The sequence below is a fragment of the Haematobia irritans genome, chromosome 1 (genome assembly GCF_050003625.1).
Source record: "Haematobia irritans isolate KBUSLIRL chromosome 1, ASM5000362v1, whole genome shotgun sequence".
In the NCBI taxonomy this organism is placed as follows: Eukaryota; Metazoa; Arthropoda; class Insecta; order Diptera; family Muscidae; genus Haematobia; species Haematobia irritans.
Window position 1 is genome coordinate 121,757,062 of NC_134397.1, and position 26,737 is coordinate 121,783,798.

General features: G+C 35.6%; 1 protein-coding gene across 1 annotated transcript; it reads left to right on the plus strand.

Annotated features, from left to right (window-relative positions):
* The first annotated feature begins 1,352 nt into the window (after positions 1-1,352).
* LOC142221757 (uncharacterized) lies at positions 1,353-23,677 on the plus strand. The gene is made up of 6 exons (XM_075291550.1): positions 1,353-1,576; positions 3,530-3,922; positions 14,460-14,777; positions 14,838-15,026; positions 22,782-23,107; positions 23,174-23,677. The coding sequence occupies exons 1-6, from the start codon at positions 1,523-1,525 to the stop codon at positions 23,343-23,345; spliced, it is 1,452 nt and encodes a 483-aa protein (XP_075147665.1). The 5' UTR covers positions 1,353-1,522; the 3' UTR covers positions 23,346-23,677.
* The last annotated feature ends 3,060 nt before the right edge of the window (positions 23,678-26,737 follow it).

Below are 26,737 nucleotides of genomic sequence, written 5' to 3' on the forward strand. Positions count from 1 at the left end.
TCCACCTTCTTCGCCACAGAAAGCCAGTTTGCCTTGAACTGCTGCTCGTCCTTAGCAGTTTTTTTGGTCTTCTTTAGGTTCCGCTTGACAATAGCCCAGTATTTCCCAATTGGGCGAAGCTATGGCGTGTTGGGAGGATTCTTGTCCTTGGGAACCACCTGCACGTTGTTGGCGGCGTACCACTCTATGGCCTTTTTGCCGTAATGGCAAGATGCCAAATCCGGAACAACCGTGTTTCTTCAGGAAAGGCAGTAGACGTTTATTCAAACACTCTTTCACGTAAATTTCTTGGTTGACAGTCCCGGAAGCTATGAAAATGCTGCTTTTCAAGCCACAGGTACAGATGGCTTGCCAAACCAGATATTTCTTTGCGAACTTTGACTGTTTTATGTGCTTGAAAATATCTGCTACCTTTCCCCTTCCTTTTGCCGTATAAAACTCCTGTCCCGGAAGCTGCTTGTAGTCGGCTTTGACGTAGGTTTCGTCGTCCATTACCACGCAGTCAAACTTCGTCAGCATCGTCGTGTACAGCCTCCGGGATCGCGCTTTGGCCGTCGTATTTTGTTTATCATCGCGATGTGGAGTCACTACCTTCTTGTAAGTCGATAGTCCGGCTCGTTTTTTGCTCGATGCACGGTTGTAGACGATACACCCAGCTTATTTGCGGCATCTCGGAGAGAGAGGATAGAGTTTCGCTTGAAACTACCGGCAACTCTCTTTGTCGTCTCAGCGGCTTCCGGTTTTCGATTTCCCCCGATCCAGACTTCCTGGCTGTCGACAAACGTTCCCCAAACACTTTAATTGCATTTGTAACGGTTGATTTGGCAACTTTTAGCGATTTTGTCAGCTTTGCGTGCGAGTAGCTCGGATTTTCGCGATGCGCGAGCAAAATTGTGATACGCTGCTCTTCTTGCTTGGACGGCATTTTGACAACTGAAGAGTGAATTCCAAAATCAAAATAGGAGCAACATTCTACACACACACACATCTTCAAAATGGGGGGTGTTCAGGTTTTTTAAATGCAAAATTGAAAGAAATACGTCAAGTTTATATTGACCAAATTTTGACCGTATCACCCTTTATAGCACCCAACATATTTGACGGATGTGATATGGTATCGAAAATTTAGATCTACAAAGTGGTGCAGGGTATAATATAGTCGGCCCCGCCCGACTTTAGACTTTCCTTACTTGTTTGTTTTGTTTACATTTTCCTGGGTTCATCGCTAACGTATCAATATGAACTGTGATAGCAAAATACGATCCCAATTGATAACATTTCAAAATATTGAACACTCGTGTCTCTGCCCTACGAAGTGAGACAAAGTAAAATATTTTTAATTTTAAATACGACATTTTTCTGATTATTTGTTGATAGATGATAGCACTTCGACGTTTCAAACATTTTGGACGGATAGAAAAATGCTGTGATGCCGCAAAGATTTATTTTTGTCATAGACGAATTGGTACCATCTGGATCCATTTGAACATAGTCCTCTCTACTTGTTATAAAACATTTCATCATGAAGAAGTTTTCCGCAAATTTCCTTATTATTTTTATCGCTATTTTCAATCCGGTAAGTGTGAAAAATATTTTTTAATTTATTATTAATTGGAATTCCATAAAGCCAGTTGAATTCGGATACAAATGAGTCCATAATTAAATGTTTAGTATATGGGACATTATTATGAATATGAAAATGTCGATTAAGTTAAAAAGCGAGTTTCTCTGGTTTACCTACATCAATAACTACAGCCTGGGCCAGTTTCAAGTCGATTGCTTGTTTCATTCGGAAGTTAGCATGATTTCAAACGATGGGCGGACTGTCATATCTAGAACGACTTATAATTAAACCAAGATCAAGAATATTTACAATTTTTACGAGACCGAGATTTTAATGTGTTATAAAGAGTGGAAACATTTTTTGAAGAAATTCCACGAACGCACAAAGCGGTAACAACACCAGTAATTCTGGTGACCAGAGAATGAAGCCAACCTATTTTTGTCGGCGGCAGCTGACACTACATTTTTGCCTCCGGCAGCGGCGGCTAAGCCGAAATAAATATGTCTCTTCGGCGGAGGACAATTATCCATTATAAAATTAATTTGAAGTTATCCGAATGTTAAGGAGATTAGTGGTACAACAAATCTTACAATCAAATTTACATTTCATTTAAATTTTCAGAGCTAAATTTGTGCAAATAATTGTAGCAGCGAAAAGTTCAGAATTTTGGCAAAATATACAACAATTTTTAATACATGTTTTTTTTATTTAAACCGATATTTTTGATTAATTGGAGGCTAAATTTGAGTCGAGATGAGTTGACATGTTCGGCGTCGACTGGCAAAAAATCGTCGGCGGCGCGATTTGCGGCTTCATTCTCTGCTGGTGACATTTCTAAGTGTTGCAAAAGCTTCTCCCAGTGATTTCACCGCAATGTGGAAACATTTCCAAGTTAAGCAGTTTGTGAAGAAAATGATCGAGTTTACTTACCAAAGAGGCCACCTGAAAATGTATACCTTCGATTAGCCACCAGAGAGTCCAAGAGGACTCAACACCACCTCACTTAACATGCGTCAACCATTAATGGTTTAAAAAGGAGGTTCATCACAATATATCTACCATACAATGGTTGCTAAAATCTCTGTCTGAGCAATTTTGGAGAGTAAGGTTAGCACTAAAAAATAGCAAAGTATCGATCATCTCACGTCGGAAATTCACCGGAAATGGGCTAAAGTACCGCCGAGTAGAGGTGTGCGAGTGACATTGTTTTGAAATTGTCGTGACGCACGTGAGTCGTAAACAAAATCTGAAGCAACTCTCGTGAATGTGCATAAATGGGACTGAAACAAATATGCCGTGCGTCAGACACAAAATCGGTTCAGGATTGGCGTGAATAAAATTTCTGCAAAATCATACTCACGAAAAAAAATTAAAATTTAATTCTTTCTCGTATGTTAACTGAAATTAATTTAGCTGTCGAACTATATTCTATTCATGAATTTTCTTACCTTTACTGATTTCAGGTTTGAATATGTAGTGTGTCTCGTGAATTTGTCGTGAGTTGCTTGAATTGTCGTGAATCATGCCTGAGCCTGAACTGTTAAAAATAGTTCGAGCGTAAGCGTGCGTGAGTACTGGTTTTCATTTCGTGAATGTGCATGAGTGGCTATCACGCGTATCGTGCGTGATTGTGAGTGACATTTCACTCACGCGCACACCTCTACCGCAGAGTCATTTTCGTGCAGCGTGTGATGGCTTTGTCTACCGTTTAAATGTCATCATTCGTGCCAAAAGTAGCCAATTCGAAAAATTCTAATCTAATTTTGTGTTATTTCCGACATTTTTTGTAGTAAAAAAACAATAGCGCTTTACTTTGTTGTAGTGCATATATATTTTAAATAACAAAAAACTGGTGGCGGCAAACATTTCCAAATATGGCGGTTATTTTCTGTTTATATGTACTATTTATATTTGTTTGTTTTATTTACTAAAAAATCAATGGTTCGATCCTTGTTTTCCCCCTAGATAATATGTGCAAGTGAACTCATTCACATCGAAGGCAAAATTGGAAATGGTAACAAAGAGCAAATCTTTAGAGTATCGGAAAAATTTGAATCATCCCCGCATATGTCCATAGTGTACTCTTTAAGATATAACCATGGCAAGGGTCAAGATGAAGAATCGAATGGGAAAATATCAGAGCCAGTTGAACATTTCAAACACAATGAGTTGGTCAAGAATGATTATCATATTCCTGTGGCGTCAAATGATCCAAATGGAAAAATTAATGGAAATAATCTCCTAATGACACCCAAAATAAATGGCCTGCTGCCATCAACATCAGAACAATATGAAAATGGTGATAAATTTCAAGTACCCAATGAATTGGAAGTGATCGCAACTTTAGATGCCGTGGAGGTGAGTACATTTATTACAACTAAACAGTCAGAAAAACGCAACTTTTGTTCTTATATACATTTTTTGTTTATAAGAAATGAGTTTCTTATATGGACATTAAAAAATCTTAAAATAATAAATTTCATACCAAGTAAATATGGCCGTTAGATCGGCCAAGCCCTCCACCATGGATTGCGTAGAAAGTTCTACTAAACGCGGTCATCCACAATCGCATTGGGCTGTGGTAACTCTTACGGATGGCAAGGTATTTTAATATTTCTTAACATTGTCAACTAAATTAATAAAGTAAAATTAATAAAGTTAGTCCATATGAAGTCTATGACAGCCCAAAAAATGCTATATATACTTGTGGACCAAGTTTTGCGTCATATAGAACATTGCATACAAAATCGGATCGGATGATATTTGCTCCTCCAAGAGGCTCCGCAAGTTAAATCTGGGGTCGGATTATAAGGAGGCTATACTTAAAAGTGGTTTGATATGGTCCAATTGCAATACCGTCCGACCTACATTGATAAGAAGTACTTGTACCAAGTTTTAATTCTATAGCATGTTTTTTCGGAAGTTAACCTAATTGGAACAGACGGACAATTTTATATGGGGTCTGATTTCGATGCATTACTAGCTGAATGACAAAGTTAATATACCCTCATCCTATGGTGGAGGGTATAAAAATTCGGTTTTGGAAATTACCTTTTAAAAGTAAATAAAATAATATTCATACCATCTATAAGTTAGGTTAGGTTAGGTTAAAGTGGCAGCCCGATTACGATTCAGGCTCACTTAGACTATTCCGTCCATTGTGATACCACATTAACTAAAAGTACCTATTACATATGGGCACATCTAGTTTTAACCGCTGAACTTTCTTGATTATTTTCCTTTGTTGAACCAACCAGATTTTTCCAAAAACATTAGCAAACTGCGTAAGTTAACGTTTTCCAGATCCGCCAGTAATCTGAAGCTATATGCTTCTAAAAGTTGCTTGCGCTTTACACAAAATGCAGGACACTCACACAAGAGGTGTTTAATTGATCCCTTTTCCTCCGCATCATGACAGCTCATACAATAGTCATTATACTTCGAGCCAATAGTTTTTGCAAAATCGCCTATCAGGCATCGACCCGTTATCAGGATATCAGGAGTGATATCTGATGTCTCGAGAACACTAGCATATCTAGTGTACGGTTTAAGTTTAAATGGGGCCATATTTGCTTGGTGTCGTTACAGCCCTTGCATTTCTCCCATCGAACATTTGCCATTATAACAGCCTTCTTACGCAGCATGAGCTTGCAGGTAGCCAGGGGCATACCGACAGATTCTAGTTCCCCTGGAATATGTAAGGTAGTCCCTTGCCTTGCCAACTCATCCGCTTCGCAGTTCCCCGGTATGTTCCTATGGCCAGGCACCCATATTAGGTGAATATTGTACTGCTCAGCCATCTCATTGCGAGATTTGCGGCTGTCGATGGCCGTTTTCGAGTTGAGGAACACAGAGTCCAAGGATTTTATTGCAGGTTGACTGTCTGAGTATATATTAATGCCCACATTTTTTGGAGCATTACTTCTCAGCCAATTCGCCACCTCTCTTATTGCTAATATTTCAGCCTGAAAAACACTACAGTGATTGGGTAATCTTATCGCTATTCGAAGTTCCAGATCATTAGAATATACTCCGAAACCCAATTGTCCATCCAATTTGGAGCCATCAGTGTAGAAACCTATATATTTTTTATTGCCCGGGGTCTGTGTGCACCACGCCTCACTGTTGGGGATTAGAGTCTCAAACTTTTTGTTGAAAAGTGGACTCGCCAAAGTGTAATCCACTACGTTAGGCACATCTGGCATTATTTTGAGGACCGAACTGTGACCGTAACTTTTTTCCGACCACAGCGATAGCTCGCGCAACCGCACAGCCGTTGTTGCAGCTGACTGTTTGGCCAAAATGTCTAAAGGCAATATATGCAGCATGACATTAAGGGAATTTATTCCTGTCTTGCTGAATGCGCCTGAGATACACAAACACGCCATACGCTGAACTTTGTCTAAACTTGTTGGCTGGTGAAGTGCCGGCCACCAGACTACAACACCATATAGCATTATAGGTCTAACCACTGCCGTGTATAGCCAATGCACAATTTTTGGTTTTAGTCCGCACTTTTTTTCTATTGCCTTTTTGCACGAGTACAAAGCCACCGTTGCTTTTCTCGCCCTTTCTTCAATATTGAGCTTAAAGTTCAGCTTCCTGTCCAAAATAACGCCAAGGTATTTTGCACACTCACCAAAGGAAATTTCAATACCCCCTAAGGAAATGGCCTAACTGTGGAAGTTTTGCGATCTTTGCAGTACATGACTAGTTCTGTCTTTGCAGGGTTTACCCCAAGACCATTGTCTTTCGCCCATTTCTCAGTCATCCGGGCCCTCTGAATAATATCTCTGATTGTGGATGGGAATTTTCCCCTGACTGCTAGAGCCACATCATCTGCGAATGCCACCACTTTTATCCTTTATTTTTCTAGGTTAACCAGATGGTTATTTATAGCAAAATTCCAAAGAAGAGGCGATACAACTCCTCCTTGGGGAGTGCCTCTGTTCACATACCTTTGTATGTTTGCTTGTCCTAGTGTGGCTGTAATACGTCTCTTCATTAGAAGTTCGTCTAACAGCCTAAGTAAACATTGATCAACATTCAGAGTTGTCAGTCCATTTAATATCGAACTCGGATGGACGTTATTGAACGCCCCTTTGATGTCTAGAAACGCCACGATTGTGTATTCTTTGACAGATAGTGAGCTTTCAATAAAGCTGACTAGTTCATGTAATACGGTCTCAGTAGACCTGCCCTTCGAGTATGCGTGCTGTCGTTTCGAGAACAAACTTGAATCGATGCTAGTTCTAAGATAAATATCTATCATCCTCTCCAGAGTCTTAAGTAGGAATGAGGATAAGCTGATTGGTCGGAAATCCTTCGCCCTCGAGTGAGAGGCTTTTCCCGCTTTAGATATGAAAACGACTTTTGTTTCCCTCCACTTTTCTGGGATATATGATAAGTTGATACATCCTTTATATATCACCGACAACCAGGGGATAATTTTGTCAGTCGCTGCTTGTAACTCCGCCGGAGTAATTCCATCAGGTCCTTCTGTAATGTTAGTTCAAAAAACACAATGGTAGTAATCCTGCCCATCTGAATACCGTCAATATTGAATGTAGTCATATAGTTTCAGCACCATAGTAGTCAAACAATCCGAGTCAATCACTTTGAAGCTTTTGGTAGAAAAAATCTTCGTTATATAAACAAAATGTGTCACTGAAATTGAGCGAACGGAAAAAAATCGTAAATATGACAATAATTATCATTGTTACATTTTCTGTTAAACGACGAAATGCTTCATTCTTTAACAAAAATGTTCATTGCTTTCATGTTACGATGCATCAATAAAAAATTCGTTGGCTCAATTTTGATTAAATTATCTTTGTATATAAAGCGTGGATGACTGTTTTGAAGGCACGTTCATAGACCTTATAATACATACATAGATGATCCACTATTCTCTTTAAAAAACGTGTCAGGTCCAAAAATTAATTTTCTGACATTTCGTTTTGATTTTTCCGTAAAAAGTCAGTCCCAAACATTAATTTTCGCGCATTTGCTTTTGTGCTGTTCGTAAAGAGCAATGCTGCTCAAAATTAAATTTCGTATTTTCGCGGTTTTGGTCACAATTTTTGTTCAAATATGAACTTTTAATATATTAATTTATTTATAAATTCTCTGTTGCATTATAAACGTTCTAGTTTTGTGTAAAATTGGCAAACTACAAAAAGGAAAACGAAAGAGATTGTAAGCGTGCTCTTATTTTTCTCGTTTATTCTTAATCTTCGGAACTGTTAAACATAGTTTGACACCCATGGCTCATTTATTTGTTATAATGTCTATGGGCACGGTAAACTCGCCTTTGCCTTCTCGTTGCACGATCATCAGTCTGGAGGTGCTCGGTAATGTGTTACGTTCAGTGATGCCAAGAGGTTTTTTGAAAATTCCCTACGCGGCTCCAAAAAATTTCTTTTTTTCCCTACGCCCAACATTTTTTTCCCAACATTTTTCCCTACGGTAATGAATAAAATTCAAACTAAAATGGCAATAAAAAACATATATTTTATTTTGAAATTCAATTTCTTTAAAGTTAAGTAACATAAAATGTTTAATTCAGGTAGTCGAGTAATGAATTAAAGTTTTAAGGAACTTTGTGTTAATTATAATAAAGTGTTTTGTATTTCATCCTATTATAATGACTAGAGGTACATTTGAAAGTAATACAACTACTTTCAGTTGATTGCAAATGAGATCGTATAATACATATCGAATTCATAATGTCATGACTTAACTTATTTCTCTTTTTTGTTCTTAAATCCGTTACAACGGAAAATATTCGTTCGGTGTCTGCATTAGCGTGATGCATACATATTAAAAAGTCAACTATCTTAGAAAAATTGGGAAATAATAATTCTTCATTAAAATTTTTACACTTACTTAGCGAAAATGGAATTGTTCGACATCCATCTTCGCTAAAGTCTTTCGTTCAATTACAAAAAAGAAAAAATATATATTCCATTGTTATCCACTCATTGGTAAGTTGATTAATGTCAATATTAAACTTTTTACGTATGTTAACAGTTTAAACTGAAATTCCGTTTTATTGTCACCTTCAAGTGCTATTTCAGGATTTAGAAATTCCATTTCTTTAAATATTGAATCGATTTATAATGGAAGTCGTTTTTGAATTTCTTCTAGAGCTGTGATATAGAATTTAAGACAATCTGTCTTTACCTGACACGCTTTTTGTTCAGGAAATGATTTTAATAATTCTTCGCACTCATTACCAACAAATACATCTTCCACTGCCAAGGTAATATGTGGCGACCACACATTACAATTCAGTTTCAATTCTGATTTTCTAATAAAATTGTGTCCCAGTTTAAAAAAATTTTGTTGATTCCGAGTGCAGTACATGTAACATAGATTTTTTACTTTAAAATAAAGCATTTAGAGCATTAAAGTGACCGATGACGTACTTTAAAAATGACAAATAGGTTTTGTTGCATTCATTTCTAAAATCTTTCAGAATTAATTCGGCCGATTTTAATTTGTCCTGGGAATGTGCAAATTGGAAATACTCTTCAAGAACGTCCCCGTTTTGCAATATCCTTTCATTACACGTTTGTCAAGACAACCATCTCGTCTCGCATGTTTTTAAAATTTTTCTTTTTTCTTCGTTCAGCATTTCTTGAAACTCTTCTAGTTGACTGCATCGCTTTGAGCTTGCTGATATATACGTCCCAACCGATGACGTACTTTAAAAATGACAAATAGGTTTTGTTGCATTCATTTCTAAAATCTTTCAGAATTAATTCGGCCGATTTTAATTTGTCCTGGGAATGTGCAAATTGGAAATACTCTTCAAGAACGTCCCCGTTTTGCAATATCCTTTCATTACACGTTTGTCAAGACAACCATCTCGTCTCGCATGTTTTTAAAATTTTTCTTTTTTCTTCGTTCAGCATTTCTTGAAACTCTTCTAGTTGACTGCATCGCTTTGAGCTTGCTGATATATACGTCCCAATTTGTCGTATTAATTCCTCAGGTGATCTGGGCAATTGAAGACATGCCTTATTGGCTATAATAGCGGATGAGTGGCAAATACATTTAATAATTGTAACGTCAGGTAGATAAGCTATCAATTTGCAATAAAACGAATTGTGTTGTCCTACCGTTACATTGGCGCCATCACAACATAAGCCAATAATATTACTGTATGGTATTTCATGATCATCTATACATTTTTTAAATATTCCGTAAAGAGCTTCTGCAGTGCAGTCAGATCCAACAAGTCAAGAAGTTGTACAATGGATTTCTCCTGTTCGTTATCAAAAAATCGAACTAGGAGACACATAGTTTTCTTATGCGAAAGAACTGTGCTCTCATCGATTAGTACAGAGAACTTATTTGTTTCAGCTTTGAAACCAAAACTTCCTGCTCATTTCTTGCTAAAACATTTTGTATTATCTTAGTGCACTTTGTTCGTCTTAATTGAGCATTTTGTATTATGGATGAGTCTGGGACTATATCCTTTAATAAAGGAACCAAATGTTCAATAATTTGAATACCAACATTATGTTCTGCGAAGAACAGGCTTAATCGTATTTCAAAGTATGCAACATCATTGCCCACGTTTGACGGTACCTTTTCAAAGAAGGATTGTAAAGGGTGATACGGTCAAAATTTGGTCAAGGGAAAACGCGTGTAAATCGGTGAAATCGTTTATTTAAAAAATCAAATTAAATTTCTTTTTCAAGTTCAATTAGTATAAAATTCAGGAAAAATATTCAGTTAGGCTTCCGTTTTACCAAATCCGAATTGCCGGGCCTCATGCTTGACACCTGCCATCAGATTTTGTACAGCCACCTTGTCCACCTTCTTCGCCGCAGAAAGCCAGTTTGCCTTGAACTGCTGCTCGTCCTTAGCAGTTTTTTGGTCTTCTTTAGGTTCCGCTTGACAATAGCCCAGTATTTCCCAATTGGGCGGAGCTCTGGCGTGTTGGGAGGGTTCTTGTCCTTGGGAACCACCTGCACGTTGTTGGCGGCGTACCACTCCATGGCCTTTTTACCGTAATGGCAAGATGCCAAATCCGGCCAAAACAGTACGGAACAACCGTGTTTCTTCAGGAAAGGCAGCAGACGTTTATTCAAACACTCTTTCACGTAAATTTCTTGATTGACAGTCCCGGAAGCTAAAAATGCTGCTTTTCAAGCCACAGGTACAGATGGCTTGCCAAACCAGATATTTCTTTGCGAACTTTGACAGTTTTATGTGCTTGGAAATATCTGCTACCTTTCCCCTTCCTTTTGCCGTATAAAACTCCTGTTCCGGAAGCTGCTTGTAGTCGGCTTTGACGTAGGTTTCGTCGTCCATTACCACGCAGTCAAACTTCGTCAGCATCGTCGTGTACAGCCTCCGGGATCGCGCTTTGGCCGTCGTATTTTGTTTATCATCGCGATTTGGAGTCACTACCTTCTTGTAAGTCGATAGTCCGGCTCGTTTTTTGGCTCGATGCATGGTTGTAGACGATACACCCAGCTTATTTGCGGCATCTCGGAGAGAGAGGTTAGGGTTTCGCTTGAAACTACCGGCAACTCTCTTTGTCGTCTCAGCGGCTTCCGGTTTTCGATTTCCCCCCCCCCCCCCGATCCAGGCTTCCTGGCTGTCGACAAACGTTCCCCAAACACTTTAATTACATTTGTAACGGTTGATTTGGCAACTTTTAGCGATTTTGCCAACTTTGCGTGCGAGTAGCTCGGATTTTCGCGATGCGCGAGCAAAATTTTGATACGCTGCTCTTCTTGCTTGGACGGCATTTTGACAACTGAAGAGTGAATTCCAAAATCAAAATACGAGCAACATTCTACACACACACACACACCTTCAAAATGAGGGGTGTTCAGGTTTTTTAAATGCAAAATTGAAAGAAATACGTCAAGTTTATATTGACCAAATTTTGACCGTATCACCCTTGCATTTTTAACATTACCAACATTTTTCTTGTGGACTTTGGTGGCCGCATGTTTCTTAAAGCCAGATTTTCCGCAATTGAGGAATTTTCCACAAGCAGTGCACTTGCATTTAAAATCCTAATTTTCGACAGCCTCTAGCCAAACCTTGAATTCACCATCCGTGAGCCAATTTGAACAAAAACGCTGTTTTCTATATTTTGCTGGAGTGGTTTCATTATCTTCGCTAGACGACATTTTTCTAAAACATTAAAAATTCTTATGAATATGTGTATAAAAGACAATAATTTAGACGAACTTACAACGGGTAATTTGAATAGAATTAGAATTAGAATAGAAATCATATATTCATATTAACGAATACGCGAATGCATTGCAAGTGATCGGTATTTTTAAAATATTGTGAAGTTGGTGAAACCATCACCTGTTTATGTGCCTAAATGGAAGCGTTGATTCTCCTAAATGAAAACGACCCATTTCTTTAACTAAATAAAACCAATGAAAAACGTCTTCTAACGATAGCGCTGAGCTTTACAAAATGAATTCATTACAATAACATCGATGCGTATTCAATTAGTTGATGCATTGACTACCATATATTTTCGGATCTTCAAATATCTGAAATATTAAGCAAAAGCACTATTCTTGTTGCAAAATGTTAGTATACATTGGAAATTAAAAAATTCCCTACGTTTGTCCCTACGGTTGTAATTTTGCGAAAAAAAATCCCTACGTAAAAGGATTTTTCCCTACATCTGACATCACCGGTTACGTTGGCTCAATTTTAATGACACATTTGATTGATATAACGAAGTGTGCCCTCCCAAACGAAATGGAAATGTTGTCTATCCGGTTAGGGTTTGAGAACATAACAACAGCCGGATATACCATCGGGATGTCGGGAATATGGCCTGCTGAAATGCATCTTGCACACTATCTAGTCTAAACCTTGCAGATGATTTTTCCAACTGGTGCTGACCGAATAATAACAATAGCGTGTACTGTAATGCCCAGTTATATTTACTAAAGTTCATTAACGTTTGACTTCATGAGTCTTATCGGCATGCAACTTGGGAGCTGAATGCATACAGCGAGGGAAACCACCACCATAGAATGGTGATGGGGTATAATAAGTTTGTCATTCCGTTTGTAACACATCGAAATATCGATTTCCGACTATATAAAGTATATATATTCTTGATCAGGGAGAAATTCTAAGACGATATAAGCATGTCCGTCTATCTGTCTGTTGTAATCACGCTACAGTCTTCAATAATAGAGCTATCGTCCTGAAATTTGGCACATAATCGTCTTTTTCCTGCACGCAGGCCAAGTTCGAGGATGGGCTACATCGGTCCAGGTTTTGATATAGCTCCCATATAAGCCAATCCTCCGATTTGCGGTCTTAGGATTGTAGAAACTGTAGGTTTTATCCAATTTGCCCGAAAGTCTAGAGGTATTCAGACCATAAAGAGGTATGTCGAAAATGGTGATTATCGGATCATATTTTGATATAGCCCCCATATAGACCGATCTCCCGATTTTATTTTGTGGGCTTGTAGAAGCCCTGAAATTGAAAATCTAGAGGCATTCGAGGACTATAAAGAGGTGTGCCGCAAATGGTGAGTATTGGTCCATGTTTTGGTATAGCCTCCATATAGACCGATCTCCTGATTTTACTTCTTGGGTTTCTAGAATCCGTAGTATTTATCCAATTTGCCTGAAATTGGAAATCTTGAGGTATTCTAGGACCATAAGGAGATGTGCCGAATATACTGTGTATCGGTGCTGTTTTTGATATAGCCCCTTATAAACCGGCTCTCCGATTTGAGGTCTAGATTGTAGAACTACATTTAGATGTACTGAATATTTTGTGTATCCCTCCATGTTTTTGGCATAGCCCCCATAAGACCGATCTCCCGATTTAACTCCTAGGGTTTTTAGAAATTGCAGTTTTTATCAGATTTGCCACAAATTGAAAATATACTGGCCTTTTAGACCCACAAAAAGTGTATATGATTTAGTTTTTATCGGTCCATTTGGTAAGGCCTCCATATAGACTGATTTCAGATCTTGGTACACTGATCATGAAAATTGCTTGAAACTGAACTTAAAATTTCCAGATTTTACTTCTCGTAATCATTTAAATAATTGGGGTAAAAACCTACAGATTTTATATTTCAAATCATGGCGTTATTTCATCATTTTCTTGCACACTTACAAGAGGTGTTTATGATTCCTCTAAAACTCAAACAAAAATTAATAGAAATGGATTCTAGTATAGTCGTTGAAAAAAAAACACACAATAAATTGTTGCTGTCTCATAACCAACTTTTCTTATAGATGTTATATGGAGGATTGTCCTTTAGACGTGGTATTTTGATAAAATTTTCCGATATGCGTGTTTTTCTTATATGAGATGGCTTATATTCATTACCTACTGGATTTTTAGGTTTCAAATTTTAGGCAACTTGATAAAAATATAAATTTTGTGTACTCATTCTGTTGAGAAACTGCTCAAACTGGAATCCAAAATTGTTGCAAAAATGTCGAAATCAGATACCTAATATCCGAAAAATAACTTGGATGTGACAAACATGTTCACCGTCCAAAACTAAAATTTTGCTCTAAGAGGTGATCAACCCGAATGCCGTTCATGAAATCGTGAACGCCCGTGGACGAAATCGTGATCTTTCCGTATTGATTTTTTTTAACGTTTCCGTTTCATTTTGTCACCGTCCGTTCACGATTGTAGAACGTAATTTCTTCTACTAGCGTATCCATCTGAAATTCTATATATTATCAAGTATTTCATTACGACGTGATTTTCTCAAAATAAATTACTATAAGTGATCCATGATGATGGTTATTTAATATTCGAATCGGCCAAACTTATGGCTGTATACTCTCGTTTTTAAAGAAGAATTTTTTATTTTCTCAGCACTTTAATGAAGGATTTTTTATTTGTGCAGATACTTCGATCCGCTGTATCCAATCTTGTTGAACCAAGCCGTATTGCGGAAAGTGTTTTCAGATTATCGGAAATATCGCAACCACCCACATCCTTGCCAATCCAAAGAAAACCCGGATATTTTCAAAACAATAATGAACAAACATACGATTTAGATGATAATAAGATTGAGTCAATTCCTAACGAAAATGTCAATGTATTGCCTACCAATGACTTTGGCTCTATCGCTACACCAAGTGACGATAATACTCTAGACTACAGTGATTTAATTAGCAGCATTTTTGATCTCGGCAATGGAACTGGATACGTTACGTATAATGTAAGTTCTTTTGATTGATTTTGAAATAAATATTGAGATCAATTTTATTTCGTTTTCTAGAATACCGAATATGAAGAGGGCTCACTATCAAGTCAAGGAAACAATGGAGAATTTGGTGAACAAGATCACGATATTTCAGATAGTAAAAATAAAAAAGATATTATTGGCTCCATTTATAATAATTCTGGAATTACATATACAAGTAACGCCAAAAGAACAAATTCGAGTTCAACTGGTGATACTGAAGAGGTAAGCCTTAGAAAATGTGACTGTTGTTGTGTGAAGGCTTTTTAACAATTCACGGTCCATTTTATGAATACTACAAAGATAAACAATTTTTCCTGATTCAATCACGATCACAGATTTCATTGGACATACGACTGAAAGTTCGGCCAGGCCGAATATTATGTTCCCTCTCATCCATGGATTGCATACAAATTTCTTCTAAACACTGTCATCCACAATCGAATTACTTGGGTTGTGGCGACAGTTGCCGATGGCAATCTTAAATACCCATCACCATAGAATGATGATGGGGTTTGTCATTCCGCTTGTTAAACACCAAAATATCAATTTCCGATTATATAAGTACACTAGCTATAGTCGACCCGCTTCGCTGCGCCGAATTTAAAACAATTACTTTAACGATTTTTGAGGTATATGTATTATAAACAAGTATATACGGCCGTAAGTTCGGCCAGGCCGAATCTTATGTACCCTCCACCATAGATTGCATAGAAACTTGTACTAAAGACTGTCATCCACGATCGAATTACTTGGGTTGTGGTATCTTAAAACTTCTTAACATCGTTTTCTAAATTGTGAGTTAGTCCAAACGTGGCCAGAATTGAAATATGGGGGTCGCTTATATGGGGGCTATATACAATTATGAACTTGATGTGGTCCAATTTTTGTGTGATTGGGGATCAATTTATCTGAGGGCTATATATAACTATAGACCGATATGGAACTAGTTAGGCATGGTTGTTAACGGCCACATACTAGCACAATGTACCAAATTTCAACTGACTCGGATGAAATTTGCTCTTCCAAGAGGCTCCAAAACCAAATATCGGGATCGGTTAATATGGGGGCTATATATGATTATGGATTGATATGGACCACTTTTGGCATGGCTGTTAAATATCATATACTACCATCACGTACCAAATTTCAAACAGATAGGATGAATTTTGCTTCTCCAAAAGGCACCGGAGGTCAAATCTGGGGATCGGGGTATATGGGCGCTATATATAATTATGGACCGATGTGGACCAATTCTTGAATGGTTGTTAGAGACCATATACTAACACCATGTACCAAATTTCAACTAGATCGGATGAAATTTGCTTCTCTTAGAGGCTCCGCAAGCCAAATCGGGGGATCGGTTTATATGGGGGCTATATGTAATTATGGACTATCCACAGTGCTGTTGACTTTTCTAATCCTCTTCAAGTGTGTAACAACATTATAAAATTTGGGTTTGAGAAATTTTAATATAGAATATCCAGCATTCATTGATTTCATATTATTTCGCCACAGAACCCACAAAGAAAGTTGTAATTAAAAACATCTGAAAGCGGGAGATTCACCCAAAAAGTTATGTTCACAATTTTTGGCTTCCAGCAAGTAGGATAATATTGGTGAAGTTTGAATGGTATCAAGAGGTACCTGACGCCATTCATACATGCATTTTAAATCAAAGATATTTTTCTTAATATACTTGACGAAAAGTCATGGTGGAGTGGCCCTTACCATCGACATATTTAAAAAATCCTCCACATTTCCTCCGAATTCTAAGCATGCACTGTTAGAAAAATATGTTTTTCATATGTTTCGATATAAACAAAATGTGTTTCGGGCACAATTTTTAAACACAATATATTTAAGTGCAAACATGTAATGTTCCCAAACTAACACTAAATGTTTGGAACACATATGTTAATATGTTAGAATATATTATGTTTGGGGCATACATGTTTCATAAAAATTATATGTGTGAATGTAAACATATATAATTTTACAAATTTCGAGTAAACATATATATGCTGTGATATTTTATTCAGAGAGAGAAAAATAGAGATAGAAACAGGGGGGGTTGACGATAGATATCAAATTAACACAGCGAGAGAATGAAAAGAGAGCAATTTCTGTGAAACCGCTTATATGTTGTTTCGGAAACTGCTTTATGATAAGGCCAAAAATTTTATATGCTTAAGTCTAAATATTATTTAATTTGAATATTAGAATGAGTATTCGGAATAAAGAGAATAGATATTCAGAACCAAGATAGACATTTGAAAAAAAAACAGCATGTGTTTTCGTCTTGAAAGCAGCATTTTACGTATGTGTGGACATGTGTTTTGTTTATCATTTTGGCGTTTCGTTTTATTAACGAACATTTTCATTGTCATAATGAAAATGTTTCGTTGTATCAATGAAAAATTTTCGTTGGCTCAATTTTAATGAAATTTTCTCTGTGTGTAGTGAAAAATTAAACAGTAAAATGTATAAGAACAAAGTTTAGTTCCTCTTTATTAATAAGTAGTCCTAGAGGAGTTGATGGACACCTTCAAATATAAAAGCGGGCATTAAGTTCGAGTTTTGTAGCGAAAACATTTGAAAAAGTTTATTTTCTTTAGAGTGAATTATTAAAGAAAAGTAAAAGGCAAAACAGGGTCATTTTAGAGCGATAATGCCAACTTAATACCGGTCTTAAAGTTAAAAATTAAATTAAGTACAAAACATGATAAGTTTTAAATGCATTTAAAATGGTGTTAATTGCTAGTAAAAAAAACTGTTCACACCTAAATAAATTTATGTGTATATTATAAAATTATTTATGTATGTTTGTACTCGACTCGTTCTTCTTTTGTTAGAGTTTTTGAATTCCTTCCAAAATTTCAAACTTTTATACCAAAAACAGTTTTTTATTACAAAATTGTTATTTTTGCAATAAAAAATAATATTTTATCCAAAAGCTCAGTCCATTTCGTTTATATCAAGCACTGTTTCTGACTGTAAATCTTTAATAACCCACATTTCGAAGTTTCATTATAAAAATTTAATATAGTATAAATATAAATGTGTAAATTAAAAAAAAAAAACAATTGGTGTTTGGTCGGAGCAGGGATTGAACCCACGACCCTTTGCATGTACGGCAGACATGCTAACCACTGCTCCACGTTGCCAACACATGTGTGTTTCTGTTAAATAATGTTATGTTTGCATGGGCTCGTGGGCGCTGCAAACTATGCTATATAAATATAACTTATAACGATAATTGTCTACTGGTGACTATAACAGCTACGTAGCTCAGTGGTAGTGTGTTGGCTTACAAACTGTATGGTCCTCGGTTCGATTCTCCGTCCAGGCGAAAGGTAAAATTTAAAAAAATTATAAAATTGAATAATTTCTTCAACATTATTTGTATTACAGAAAAAGGTGCCAAGAACTAAAAAATTTCGTGGAAGTGAAAATTATGTTAGGGAATGAGCACAATCTTCTTTGGGGAAAATTCTTCTAAGCATATAATATTTTTGGACTCAAAATGCTTCCAAACATATAATATGTTCACATTAAACAAACATATTAATGTTTCGGCACTATCCAATAATATATATGCTTCCTGCAAAATATGTTTGGAACATATGTTAGAGAGGCGATTTTTTTTGAGGGTGTGGTTAGGTAAAGAGAGGTACCACTCCCCACAACGTACCGGAAAATCAAGTTTTCTATTTCAACTGGAAAAACTCTCTGTTTTAATATTATATTACAGAAATTGTGTCACAGACCATTCTCCTCATTTCATCCTTAGATTGGAAACTTTTAATCCTGTTACTTACAAATTGTGACAGGAGGAGCTTACCCTCCCGTGCAAATATAAAAAAGTTAAGTCTCGAGTTCCTACTTAGAGGTCATCGCTACCTTCTCTTCAACGTAAAAGAAATTCATGAGCATTTTTGCTTTTTCATTGTAGATTATACAAAAAAAAAATCCCTCCCTGACCAATTATCGAGAAATTTTGTCTAGACTTTGTCTAGAGACCAACCTCAAATTCCATGAATATATCAATCGGAGAACTGTTCTACAATCTTATTGTCCAAATATCAATAAATTAAGTACCCCATACTATTTGTATAACCTCCCCACTGTACATTCCAAATAAACTGGAGAAGCTTAGTTTGTTTTCGCTTTACTATAAAAGCAATCGGGCAAGGGTGAGGTTCCTCCCGACCGACCGAATATCGAAAAAGTAGCTTTGAAAATTTCAACGAAATCGAAATTCAGTTTTCCACTCCCCGACTACATACAAAAAAAAGAAGGAACCCAATATTAATTGCATAACCTCCCCCGATGACTTCTGTAAATCTCAAGTAAATCGTAGAAGTTTTCCTTTTTTACTACACTAACAAAATATTTACGTGATATTAAAGATTACGCAACCAAAATTTTAAGATGCGTAATTTTCAGATCATTAAGCACGAATTTCATTAAAATAATGAAATTTTAATTAAAATGAAGTTAATAATCTTTGCTTCAAAATTTTTTAAATTAAATTTAGGGCACAAATTTTGGAAACTTTCGTCCCTCCGTTAAAGTAAAGAGACAAATTTTTGATTTAAAGAAATCGTCCTTATATTATCTGAAATATTGAATCTTTATTGAATAAATTATAATTTGTATTTTTTAACTGACATTTGTTTGTAGGTGAACAGCCTTATTAATATATCGCGGATAGAGAATCAAAGTTCGATAAATGAGATCTGCATCCTAATTTTAATTTTATTTATCCTAGATTTAAAGCCAGATAATTCGCTGAAAAATGTCTTTTAAAGAAGCCGCAACTTCGGGTCGTAATCAATACCAAAATACTTAAGGGAATGTCAATATCTTTGGATCCTAGTAAAATTTTGTTGAGTGTATACATAAAAAAATCGGGAAAAGGGAGATCCCCCTCTCCGACCAAATATCGAAAATAAGGTAGCGGATATAGGCCTATAAGCCACCTTTAATCTTCCCTGAATATTCCAAACAAATCGAATGCTTAAGTTAAATTTTCAAAAAGTAGGGCAAGGTCCCCTACCCCCCAGACATCAAAAAATGAGGTACCTTATTTCTAGTTCTCTGAAAATTTCAAGTAAATCGATCCAAATATCAATAGCTATTAGCCGTCCAAATATCAAAGATCATATACCCCATATTAATTTCATAACCTCCCCCCACGTCCCCTGTAAATTACTAGTAAATCAGAAAAGTTTAGTTTTTTCACTGTACTTATAAAAAAAGTCGGGCAGGACCTCTCCCCGACTAATTATCGAAAAATAATGTAGCGGATCTTTGTCTAGAGACCAGCATAAATCTTACCTGTATATTTCAAGCACATCGGAGAACTTAAGTCAAATGTATAAAAAATCGGACAAGTGGGAAGGTCCCTTTCCCCAATCGGGCATCAAAAAATGAGGTATCCAATTTTGACCACATAATTACCCTCTACGTGTCCTGAAACTTTTAGGTAAATCGATTTAGCCGTTTCGGAGCTTAACCGAAACATACACTGTTAGAAAAATATGTTTTTCATATGTTCCGATATAAACAAAATGTGTTTCGGGCACAATTTTTAAACACAATACATTTAAGTACAAACATGTAATGTTCCTAAACTAACACAAAATGTTTGGGACACATATGTTAATATGTTAGAATATATTATGTTTGGGGCATGAATATTTCATAAAAATAATATGTGTGAATGTAAACATAAATAAATTTACAAATTTCGAGTAAACATATATATGTTGGGATACTTTATTCAGAGAGCGACAGAGAGAGAGTTAGTATAGAGAACGAAATAGAGATGGAAACCGGGAGGGTTGAATAAAAAGATATCAACATAACAGAGCGAGAGAATGAAATGAGAGCAATTTCTGGGAAACCGCTTGTTTGTTGTTTCGGAAAACTGTTTCATGATAAGGCCAAAAATTTAATATGCTTAAGTCTAAATATTATTTAATTTGAATATTAGAATGAATATTCGGAACCAAGAGAATAGACATTTGAAAAAAAAACAGCATATTTGTATTACAGAAAAAGATGCGAAGAACTCAAAAATTTCGTGGAAGTGAAAATTACGTGAGGGAATGAGGACAATCTTCTTTGGGGAATTCTTCCAAGCATAAACTATTTTTGGACTCAAAATGCTTCCAAACATATAATATGCTAACATAAAACGAACATTTTAATGTTTCGGCAGTATCCAATAATATATGTGCTTCCTTCAAAATATGTTTGGAACATATGTTAGAGAAGCGATTTTTTTTGAGGGTGTACAAATAAACAAACATAGTTTGGCTTTTATATATAGATATATAAGACAAGATATATTCTTGATGAGAGAGAAGTTCTAAGACAATATAATTTCACAGAAAAAATTTCACCAAAATTTTTCCAAATAAAGTTTAATTGAATCTTAAAAAATATTCAACAAAAATTTAATTGATTCAACAAATTTGTTAATTTAAACAAAAATCAATCACAAAAATTAATAGTAACAGGTTGGCTGATAAGTCCCCGGTTTAACAGATAAAAACACATTTTTTTGTCAAAATTCTTTTTTTATTATTCAACATAGTTCCTTCAAGAGCGATCAACGATTATTACGACCTTCCAATTTTTGATACCATTTTGGTAGTACTCCTTCGGTTTTGCCTCAAAATAGGCCTCAGTTTCGGCAATCACCTCTTCATTGCAGCCAAATTTTTTCCCTGTGAGCATCCTTTTGAGGTCTGAGAACAAGAAAAAGTCGCTGGGAGCCTGATCTGGAGAATACGGTGGGTGGGGAAGCAATTCGAAGCCCAATTCATGAATTTTTGCCATCGTTCTCAATAACTTGTGGCACGGTGCGTTGTCTTGGTGGAACAACACTTTTTTCTTCTTCATATGGGGCCGTTTTGCAGCGATTTCGACCTTCAAACGCTCCTGTAACGCCATATAATAGTCACTGTTGATGGTTTTTCCCTTCTCAAGATAGGCGATAAAACTTATTCCATGCGCATCCCAAAAAACAGAGGCCATTACTTTGCCAGTGGACTTTTGAGTCTTTCCACGCTTCGGAGACGGTTCACCGGTCGCTGTCCTCTCAGCCGACTGTCGATTGGACTCAGGAGTGTAGTGATGGAGCCATGTTTCATCCATTGTCACATATCGATGGAAAAACTCGGGTGTATTACGAGTTAACAGCTGCAAACACCGCTCAGAATCATCAACACGTTGTTGTTTTTGGTAAAATATGAGCTCGCGCGGCACCCATTTTGCACAGAGCTTCCGCATATCCAAATATTAATGAATGATATGACCAACACGTTCCTTTGATATCTGTAAGGCCTCTGCTATCTCGATCAAGTTAATTTTACGGTCATTCAAAATCATTTTGTGGATTTTTTGATATTTTCATCGGTAACCACCTCTTTCGGGCGTCCATTGCGTTCACCGTCCTCATTTCACCACGCTTGAATTTTGCATACCAATCAATTATTGTTGATTACCCTGGGGCAGAGTCCGGAAACTCATTATCAAGCCAAGTTTTTGTTTCCACCGTATTTTTTCCCTTCAGAAAACAGTATTTTATCAAAACACGAAAATTTTTTTTTTCATTTTTTTCACAATAACAAAAGTTGCTTCACAAAAGACGCTCTATCTCACAAACTAATTGACTTACAGACGTCAAATTTTGACACGAATCATTTGAAGGTTGGTACTATATAAAAATAATATGCATTTAATACTAGCGACGCCATCTATGTGTCAGACCTTATCAGCCAACCTGTTATCAATTAATGTTTTATTTGATACTATCATTTCTGTGATTGAGGATCTTTCAATTAAAAAAATAATTAGATCAATTAATTTCGTGATTGAATCAGAAAAAAATTGTGTGTGTGTGACTTTGTAGGATTTTTACCTAAGCTATTTGCTTATTATTTTTTTATGCTCTCTATATTGCAGAATAAAATTGGACATTCCATTGACCTTGGTGATTGTTTAAAGAAGAATGGTGAAATTTGTATGAAACTACAAAACTATCCAAATAAATCATTATTGGAAAAACTTATTACAAAGAAATATCCGTATCTGGAAATGTTTTTCAACGATGAATTTCTTAACCCAGAAAATATTATGCCTCGCATCGAGGATACCGAAATCGAGGAGAGCCTGTGTCCAAGTCGAGTAAGCATATATAGTCCAGATGGTTATCGTACCAATTTGGGATCATGGGAAGCGGTTGTGAATACACCCAAATACAAGCAGGTCATCATTAGCGAGGAGTGCCTGTAAATCACATTTGAGTTTATATTTCAAGTCTTTGCAATTAATTATATATTTTCTTTTATTTTCAGAGACGAGGGTGAACCTTGCAGAATGTGTTCCTCACCAAATGGCTATAAAGCCATATGTAAACAGAAGTACATCTATCGAAGTTTCTTAGTTCTCAAAAATGACACGACACTTACTAGAGGGGAGCCGCTGAAAATACCATCTACTTGTGCATGTGTGCTAAAATCAGGTTGACAGAATTTTCGGAAAGAACTTTTGTTAGGACAGCTTTAAATCGAATATTAAGTGTACTCGAATTAACCCATTAAAGGTATATGTAAGTGGGTTCCAAAAGGATTATCGCATATCTACTGCCACTTATACTTTCACAAAAATGTCGAAAAAACTTTAAAGATCGTTATCTAGTGATAAATACGAAATATATCTGTACATTTAACTCTATGTATTATTAATTGGTTACAGGTTATGTTCAGTGCAACTTTATTTAAGAAGCTACGAAGCACAAAAAATTATTAAAGATTTATTCGATTCAATTAAATGTTTAAATAAAATAAAAATTAATTGAACCTATTGATGTTTTAATTGTAACAAATATTTTCATATCCCTTACCATTGTATATGGGTTCGTAAACTTTGTCGCTCTATTTCCTAGACCCCACTTCATACGTATTCTTCGTCGTGGTTAAATTCTGAGTCCATCTAACAGTGTCCGTTGAAATTACGCTAAATTCCGAACAAACACCCAGAGAAGGAATATGATCACCTCAAACATGTTTTAAGAGCAAAATGTTATTTTTGGGTGGTGACCATTGAACATGGTTTTCACAACCATGTTATTTTCTCGGAAAACATGTGTCTGATTTCGGCAAGCAGGTTATATTTGACGAGAAAATAACATTTTAGTGAAAATAACATTTAGTGGTCACCACACAAAAATAACATATTGCTTTTGAAACATTTTTGAGGTGACCATATTCCTTCTCTGCGTGAAACTAAATATCGGCTTAAAACTTTGTGCTTATCCTTAATCTCCCATCTCTAGATTTGACTTCTTGGTCCTCTAGTCGCATTTTTATCCGATTTTTCTGAAATTATAGGTATTTGTGCTGAATATGGTGTGTATGGGCTCATATTTGCACCCTCAAAAAAATCGCTACTCTAACATATGTTCCAAATATATTTAGCAGGGAGCACATATTATTGGATATTGCCGAAACATTATTATGTTTGTTTTGTATTGTTTGTATTGTTCAAATATATTATTTTTCACCTTAGGGCATAAAAAAAAATTTTAATAAAATTTTCTTTGTGTGGATATATTTTTAAGGCGCCAATTGGTTACTTCCATTATTTTACTTGCAGCATACTCTCTAGGTATCTCTTTCTAAACACATATATGTTTATAGGCTATTTCTAAATTAATATATGTTTGCATCTAAGCATATTATATTTACAAACATTTTATATCCCAAACATAATATGTTCTAACATATTAACATATATATCCCAAACATGTTATGCTAGTTTATGAACGTTATATGCTTGCACTTAAAAATATTGTGTTAAAAAATTTGAGTTCCAAACATATAATTTTTACACACAAACATATGAAAAACAGTATTTTTCGTCTGTGCAGTTTGTAAGCCAACACACTATCCACTGTGCTACGTAGCTATTATTGTCATCAACAATATTGTCATAGACAATTATCGTTACATCCCGTGTAAAAATTGGTGGATCTAATTAGATCTCACAATTGGCCACTTTAGATCTAAGCAGATTTACCCACATATGATGAGACAGGATTAGATATAATTATATATAATTCCACATAGGATGAGATCTAACATCAGATCCAACTATATATCGGGGTAGATATAATTATATCTAAGACATTAGATCTAGGTCAATATTGAGATCTGATCAGATCTAATTCCATAATAATTAGATATGATTAGATCTTACCATTTTTCGGATATACTCATATCTAATTGCATCAAATTAGATACCTCAAGTTTTACTCGGGATATTATATTTGTATAGCATAGTTTGCGGCGCCCACGGGCCGATGAAAACAAAATATTATTTAACACAAACATAAATTTGTTGGACACGTGGAGCAATGGTTAGCATGTCCGCCTTCAATGCAATGGGTCGTGGTTTCAATACCTGCTCCGATGGAACACCAATTTTTTTACATTTATTTTTACATATATACCAAAAATTGCGAAAAGATGTTTATGATTAAACATTACTATATTAAATTTTTACAATGAAACTTTAAAATGTGGGTATTAAAGATGTACAGTCAGAACAGAGCAGTGCTTGATATAAACACACAAAAAAATAACTGCAACTAAATATTAACAACTTTATTTGTATGTAAAAATCTGCTGATGCTCAACAAATTTGTGTATTGAATATGAGGCATTTGTTGTTGAAATGTTTTTGTAGATGCTTGACAGAGGAAATAATATAAATATTCTGAATTCTCAACAAATTGTTTTGTTGCGAAAATATTTGACTGCTTTCGATATGAAAACAAAAATACAAGACTGGTTACGCGCACATCGCTGAGAATATATACGAAAGCTAAAAGAAGTATGCGAAGAATACCGTTAGAACAAAATGAGTATGAGTACATGCACGTGTATGATAGCAAGCAAAGAGCTCACTCATCAGTTTGGTAGTTTCTTAAATGTGTTTGTTGTATGAGATAATTAATAAACCCATATTAATATCGGGATTAGAGATATTAAAATTCTAATTAAATAGAATATAAAGCACTGGGCAAGAAGTTGTCAAAATGCTTGCTAGACCCTGGACTACTCAAATTTAAAATCGTCATACATTTACAAAAGTGAGTATAGGATATTCGAAACAAAAATGTTACATGTTCCCCGTCCAAAAATAACATTTTGGTCATATTTCTTTTCTGTATGTACTTAACAAAATATATCCAAAATTGTTCCGGTAAATTTGCAATTTTGGGGCAATTCATACCATAATTCGGTCAATTTTAATTTCAATTTTTTGTCAATACACCAATAAATTTGTTACAGGTCATTGGTAGACTCCAACAAACCACATACGAATTCAAAAATATTTGTTGAGGATTAAACGTAACGTTCAACAACAAATATTTTGTTCTGTTGGATGCTCAACAAATTTCTTACTTAATTAAATTATGTTATTGAGAACACAAATTATTTGTTGCCTTCTGATGGTAACGAATGCTAACAACTTTTTTTAATAATAGTTATTAAAACTACAAATTAGTTTGTTGCAGGGAAATTAACAAATTTTGTTATTGGTTTTCCAACAAAAGTTATTGATTCTCAAACTTATTTTTATCTGTGAACGAAATGGACTGAACTTTTGGATAAAATATAATTTTTTTATTGCAAAAATAGTAATTTAGTAACAAAACAAAAATATATTTGGTATAAAAGTTTGAAATTTTCGAAGAAATTCAAAAACTCGAGTATAAACATAAATAATTTTTCAATATACACAAACATTTATTTAGGTGTGGCTTTGGGAGCCACCGTGGTGCAATGGTTAGCATGCCCGCCTTGCACACACAAGGTCGTGGGTTCGATTCCTGCTACGACCGAACACCAAAA

What these genes read in the sequence shown, in the direction of transcription:
- LOC142221757 (XM_075291550.1), top strand. Translation starts at nt 1,523, where the DNA reads ATGAAGAAGTTTTCCGCAAATTTCCTTATTATTTTTATCGCTATTTTC. An exon ending in TTATCGCTATTTTCAATCCG is followed by an intron (nt 1,577 to 3,529) that starts GTAAGTGTGAAA and finishes TTTTCCCCCTAG; the next exon opens with ATAATATGTGCAAGTGAACT. An exon ending in CTGGATACGTTACGTATAAT is followed by an intron (nt 14,778 to 14,837) that starts GTAAGTTCTTTT and finishes TTCGTTTTCTAG; the next exon opens with AATACCGAATATGAAGAGGG.